The sequence below is a fragment of the Myxocyprinus asiaticus genome, chromosome 34 (assembly GCF_019703515.2).
Source record: "Myxocyprinus asiaticus isolate MX2 ecotype Aquarium Trade chromosome 34, UBuf_Myxa_2, whole genome shotgun sequence".
NCBI classification, from domain to species: Eukaryota; Metazoa; Chordata; class Actinopteri; order Cypriniformes; family Catostomidae; genus Myxocyprinus; species Myxocyprinus asiaticus.
In genome coordinates, this window is record NC_059377.1 from 36,224,076 (window position 1) to 36,231,336 (window position 7,261).

The window sequence follows — 7,261 nt, forward strand, 5'->3', positions numbered from 1 at the left end:
CATCTTAGGAGGTGCTGTGAATTTAGTTTGCTTTATTTCCACATGGGTAACATGCATTGTGAACACAACTCTGCAGGTTCAGTAATATGTATCTTTGTATTAAATAAAGATGAAAGTGATTAAATCATAAAGTAATATAAGACACGTTCACCTTGAACTTAAAATGTAATTTTATCTTCTTTAGGCAGCATTAACTGTATTACCAAAACACAAACATAAATTCGATAAGAACACACATTTGGCAGCATTATTTTGGGAACAAGGGAATTTATAAGCTTATTTTTATTATTATTGTCTTTACATTTATAATTGTCTTTAGTTCTTAATCTGTAGGGTATTAGTAATTTTCCATCGGTGTTGATGGATGCGTGCGTGATGGCAAATGGAGCCATTGGAGATGGTAATTTTAGGAGGTGGTTAAATAAGATTTTTTTTTTTTTTTATCACTTTGATCATGTTTTTCATGTTTCAATAAATGGAGTTACATTATTAAAGCAAAATCAATAAAGCAAAATAAATTCACCGACCCTTGGCAGGGGGGTTGACGATAATCGGTACGTAATCGGATATTGCAAAATTTAAGGCAATTATTGCAAAAAATTTTAAATATCGCCCAGCCCTAGAGGGCTGCACATAGAGTAAAAGATCGATCTTGGGATTTAAGAATCGATACAGAGACAGTTCAAATGAAAATCGCGATGCATCGAGAAATCGACATTTTTTTCCCCACCCCTAATGGTTTGTAAATATGAATTTGGCAAATGATACTAGTGTTATCAGATTTTAGTGCTGATTTAAAATACACCGATCAGCCACAACATTAAAACCACATGTCTAATATTGTGTAAAACAGCGCCAACCCACATCTAACCCACAATAGCATTCTGAGATGATATTCTTCTCACCACAATTGTACAGAGTGGTTATCCGAGTTACCGTAGACTTTTGGGGCTTTCCACTGCACTGTACAGCTCGACTCTGCTCGCTTTTTGGGGATTTTCCACTGTGGATAGTACCTGGTACCTGATACTTTAAGTACCACCTCGGTCGAGGATCCAAGCGAGCCGAGCCGATACTAAATGTGACGTCAAAACCCTGCAGATCACCAATTGGTCAGAGAGAATCGTCACTACCAGCGTCATGGGTCATCAACCCGATAGTTTAAGTTAGCAACAGTGACAGCAATATCATTTGTTCACAAGACTTTCGAACTGTAAAAAGAAATGGCTGTGCGCAAAACCATGCCGTGGTCAATAAACGAGGTGCAGACATTCCTCTCGTTCAGGAACTGTCTCAGCTGTTGGCCACACACGGCTACCAATGGACCTACCAACAGTGTAGGGAAAAGTAAAAAAAAACGTAAACGTGACTACAGAACCATCAAGGACCACAACAGCCAGAGTGGTTCAAACAGAAGAAAGTGGAAGTGGTTCGACTAAATGGACACTATCTATGGCAATAGACCGGTGAGCAATGGGAGGGAGAGTGCCCTGGACTCGGCGTTGTTGGAGTCCATGATGGAGTATGGTACGTTTTGAACGTTTTGTTACGTTAACTCTATATTCTGCTTGAAAGCTTCACTTTATTTAGTTGACCAGCTACTGGAAAGCTTGATTCTAAAACAACCAGGCCAATTTAACTGTTACACTTGTAAAATCACCATGCAACAACTGCTTTACGCAGCACAATGAGCTAGTAGCTAACAGCTAGCGGTCACGTTATTGTTTATGGTCCGTAAAGTTTGTCGCGTTTAAGATGATGTCACAGCAGTAGAGGCGGCACAGCTATGACGATTAGCCTATAATCCAACCCTCATTGAGGCGGCACTAAACTGCAGTGGAAAAGCAAGCTCAGAAATGTTAAGCAAGCAGAGTCGAGCTGTACCGTGCAGTGGAAAAGCCCCAAAAGTCTACGGTAACTCAGATAACCTCTCTGTACAATTGTGGTGAGAATATTATCATCTCAGAATGCTATACTGAGATACCAGTTGGCACTGTTTTGGCAGCATGAGGGGGACCTACACAATATTAGGCAGGTGGTTTTAATGTTGTGACTGATCAGTGTGTGTTCTTTGACCGTAATCATGACAAACCGTTTTGGTGATTTCAGTCTTTCCTCATTCAAATAGATAAGAGCTGCTCTTGCATGTCGCTTGTTTACATAAAAAAAATAGCTGCCCGAATGCGTTCCAAAGATGGCTTGGTAACAGTCAGCTGTGACTCGAGGGAAAAATCTCTATCAGATGAATGACACTTTTGTAGTGGCATAAAGGGGAGATCTTAGGTGTAGCCTATAACTTACTCTATCGCTACAGCCACCTAATAATAAAAACGGTGTGTGTGTGATCTCACCTGGGGCCTCTGCTTGTGCTGTGACTGGCTCTGTGTCTGACCCTGCGTCTGCTCCCAGTTGCCCCGGGTCCGGCTTCCGCCCACTGAGGTCATCATTTACAGTATATACAAATAACAGTATTTACAAAGGAATAACACCTTTAAAAGAGATGAAACAGATAAGACAACAGTTAGTAATAATTTGCTGAAAATATTTCCTGTTCTGAGCTCAGTTAAAAGCTTAAAAAAAACTATTTAGTCTTGACAACCCATATTTACATGTAAAGCATGCATGCAAACAGACATGCTGTACATTGTGTAACCATTTTGATGAGACTAGAAGTAAACAACGTCACATGCCAGATGCTAATCCAGTAATAACGATGGCTCAACGTTTACCAAACTACGACAACAAATAAATTCAGGAGTTTTACGCAAGAATTGCACCAAACAAATTAAACACAACGCTGTTTACAAGTCAGGCTGCAACAGGTTCATCACAAGCGCTTCTGGGGCTCAACATTCTCAATTTATCTACATAAAAAAATAATAAAAAAATAAAAAAGACCCCAACAGATATTTCGCTAGACGACATCGAAATCTATAAATTTGATAAGTTGATAAATGTTGCGCATGAGGAAATGTAGTGGCATGTGGCCGCCGTAGAACAACTGCGCACTTTGGAACTCGCACAAAATCCGAAACATGCGGGACTAGCCGCGGGAAAACAGACGGACGCCGTGATTAACGGACTACCTAACGACAGACCACAACAAAAACATCGGCTACCACCTTTGAACAGGGTAAGGGCGAGGATATCGGTCACACTCAGAGCTGATGGACGTTGCAGACGTGAAAACAGTCACATACATCTCTTGCAGCATATAAGCAAAGTACATTGACACCAGTGATTACATTTATTCCCCGCCGTGCAGTCACACTATCCTATACAGGTACAAAAAGTTAACGAAGACATCTGTTTAGCTCTATAGCTAGGTACGATACATGGGAAGTGACCACGAATAGAGGTAATGGTAACTAGGCATTCAACTATGTTTGCTGTGCATCATCATTTTTTAAGTATGCGTCAATCAAGCTGTAAAATGTTAATTATCCAATAGGTAACATACATTACCTTAGGTGCTTCACATTGCATAACCACATCCTGTCTACAGGTGACTGGACAGATCATGTTCACTTACCCAACCAAAGAACAAACCAAAAACTAACAACACATTATTTATTTTTTAAAATGGATCAAAGACTAGAGTTGATAAATCCAGGCGTTGGCCTGGCAAGGCCCTGAAGCAGAACACTACACTCACTTCAGCTGGTCAAACTCTGTATAAACTCGGCAAACATGCAGATCTAACGATCAGATATGATCATACAAATGCTGTTCTAGATGCGTCATGCGTTTGATGATTAAAATCCAAGTACAAGGCTGCAGGTAAAGTCACAAGCTCTCAACTGGCTGATGGGTGGCTTCCGCTGTGGCCGCATCTACCCTCATGGCCGGCTATCAAGCATCCTAATGCTGGTCTGAAAAAAATAACTTTCCAGTTGATGCATCAAATCGATGGGTCCCTGAGGTAAACGGTAGTCTATTAAAACGTATATTAAATCTACACGATTGTACTGCAAATTTGCTTTAACCGGGAAACGCACTATCCTCTCACCACCGGGTGAGGCGCGCTCTCGTCGGTTTACCTGGGCACTCGACACCGAGGCTCAGTCAAGGCCTACAGGCCCCAATTGATGAAAATGGACAACAAGCGAGGTACTGACCAGAGACCCGGCTGGATATCAGAAATGGGGAGATAATGCCAACCGCGGGAGGCTGTAATATCGACCTCCTAATCAGACTGAAACAAAACACGACCTCTTTCGCGTCCTAATTCGATTCCCCCTTGACGACGACAAGGCCGAACCGACTCGCGCAGACAATAAGCGCGAGACTCGGAAATTTACCTGTTTCTCTTCCACACCGACACCCGGATCACAGCGTCACGTGGTTTATCAGCGACTGCCGCTTCGAGCACCATGTGATCACAACGTACGCATGTATACAGTATATAACAACTAATGGATTCATAATAAATACTATTATGTAATATTTTGACAGATGTTCTGTAGTTGTAACTGGGTATATGCAGTTGCGGTGTTAAATCGAAATAGTTAAACATATTTTTCAAATGAAGTGGTTTTTTCATCTGACACTCCACGAATCTCTCAATTAAGGTGTCTCTGATCATGATAAGTTTTTTTAATTTTAATTTAGTAAGCTTTATTAAGTATGCTTACACATACAATGAATTTGTCTTGGTGACAGGAGCTTCCAGTGTACAACAATACAAAAACAATAATAAAAAAAAGCAACAAGACTTTAAAAAAATAATTAAAATTGAATAAAAAAATAGATAAATATTGAAAAGAAAAAAGTATATGTAGAATACACAATAGACAATATATATATATATATATATATATATATATATATATATATATATATATATATATATATATATATATACATATACATATACATACATACATACATACATACATACACATATACATTACATACATATACACATATATACATACATACATACACACATACATACATACACACATACATAACATACATATACACACACATACACACATACATATACACTAGATGGCGCTGGAGGTCTGCTCTTTTTTGAGCAATATACAACATTGGTTATCAGGCAAAATTTTGGACATACTTGACTGAATGCATGTTTCTAATTTTTTTGATTATTTATTAGTTTTTTGTGTGTGTGTGTGTGTGTAGGCACAATAGAAAAAAATTATTTCAGCAATAAAATACTAAAAAAGATGCATTGTACATACTGATGGCCAAAAGTTTGGAATAATGTACAGATTTTGCTCTTATGGAAAGAAATTGGTACTTTTATTCAGCAAAGTGGCATTCAGCTGATCACAATGTATAGTCAGGACAATAATAACGTGAAAAATTACTATTACAATATGAAAAATAGAAAAACTACTTCAAAGAGTGCTCATCAAAAAATCCTCCACATGCAGTAATGACAGCTTTGCAGATACTTGGCATTCTGTCAGTTTGTCCAGATACTCAGGTGACATTTCACCCCACACTTCCTGTAGCACTTGCCATAGATGTGACTGTCTTGTTGGGCACTTCTCATGCACCTTACAGTCTAGCTGATCCCACAAAACTCAATGGGGTTAAGATCCATAACACTCTTTTCCAATTATCTGTTTCCTTCAACATTTACATTTAATTGTATTTATTCATTTGGCAGTCACTTTTATTCAAAGCAACTTAAGAAGGATACAACATAAGCAATTCATCTTTAAAAGACAGAAGTACGAAAAGTGTTGCATTACAGAGTTTCAGTTGTATCAGACAACTATCTAAGACAGATTAGAGTGCAACAAGAATAACGCATTTGTTTTATTTGTATTTTTTATTATGAGTGTTGGTCAAGTGCTCATGGAAAAGATGTGTCTAACCAGCATTTAAAGGAATACGAATACAAGTTAAGCTCAGTCGACACCATTTGTGGCATTGTGTTTATTACCATAAAAATTCATTTTGACTCATCCCTCATTTTCTAAAAAAAAAAAAGAAGCAAAAATCGAGGTTACAGTGAGACTTTAGAATAAAAGTGAATGGGGCCGATTTTTGGAGGATTTAAAAGCAGAAATGTGAAGCTCATTATTTTATAAAAGCACTTACATTAATTCTTCTTTTAATACTCGTTTATTATTTGAGCTGTAAAGTTGTTTAAATAATAATTTTTATGGTCATTTTAGGGTTTACTGCGTTACGTCGTCATTGCAATGAAGTTGTAAAATTGGATGTAAGTTTATGCAGTAAAGGTTAGCAAAAGACTTTATCACACTAAAATCATGTTAACACACACATTGTTTACTTCTTGTGGCTATACTTTTCAAACAGTGAGTATTTTAGCGTTCATGGACTGGCCCCATTCACTTCCATTGTAAGTGCCTCGCTGTAACTGCCGTTTCTGCTTTTTTTTTCTTTCGAAAGTTGAAATGAATTTTTCTGGTAAGCAACATTATGCCACACATGTTGTGGAATGAGCTAAACTTGTATTGAACCCGGAATATTCCTTTAACTATTATTGTAAAATATTTCATGTCTTGTATTGATTTTATTTCAATTGGTAACATGGTCCAGAGTTGAGAGCCTTTTACAGGGAAATCCCTTTGCCCCTGTGTCGTTCTTGTAAGCAATCCTACAATTACCATTTGCTCCTGGTGGTTTTGCTGTCATTCTGTCTATTTATCAATCTACATAAAATCTGTGGAGCTTTATGCAAACATTTAAAAACTAATTTTATGTATGACAAATTCAAAAGATTTTAAAGACATTTTGATATAAATGCTAAAATGCTTGAAATACATTTTTGCTATGTAAATTCTGTTAATTCACTGATTCTTGAGATAAGGGACAAAACAAGCTTTAAATCTTCATTTTTATTTTTTTTTTTAAACTAAATTAATGTGAAATGGATATATTTGTAGACAAAGGTTTCAGCTAATAAACCATGTAAGGGAAAAGGCCTTTATGAAAAAAAAAAAAAAAAATTATTCTGAAAATTAACATTTATTCACTTCATAACATCTTACTGTAATTTATGCAATTCCGTAAAACACACTAAAAAGAATGCTATTTTAATTTGATCCATCCAGCAAGAGTGTAAAGTCTTTATCTAATAAAGATGTTCAACAAATGAGTGAAGTAATAAAATACATTCAGTTTTTTATTTTTCTGATTTCATACTATTCAGAAAATTCTGATGGAGTTGAAAAAAATTAATCTTAATCTTGTGTTGTACACTGGAGCCATTTTTTTCTTCTTCAGTTGAAGTTGCTTCTATAACCTAAACTAA

General features: G+C 37.0%; 1 protein-coding gene across 5 annotated transcripts in view; it reads right to left on the reverse strand.

The window, feature by feature from the left end:
* The window catches only part of LOC127425599 (ubiquitin-associated protein 2-like), a 40,392-nt gene extending 36,045 nt beyond the window's left edge, over window positions 1-4,347 (reverse strand). For 4 of the 5 annotated variants that reach the window (XM_051671749.1, XM_051671747.1, XM_051671748.1 and 1 more), the window contains exons 1-2: window positions 4,119-4,295; window positions 2,352-2,489 (exon numbers count right to left, since the gene is read on the reverse strand). In XM_051671749.1, coding sequence (XP_051527709.1) covers window positions 2,352-2,447 — 96 coding nt within the window. In that variant the 5' untranslated portion in view covers window positions 2,448-2,489; window positions 4,119-4,295. The other variant, XM_051671746.1, reaches the window with a different exon arrangement.
* Window positions 4,348-7,261: the final 2,914 nt, after the last annotated feature.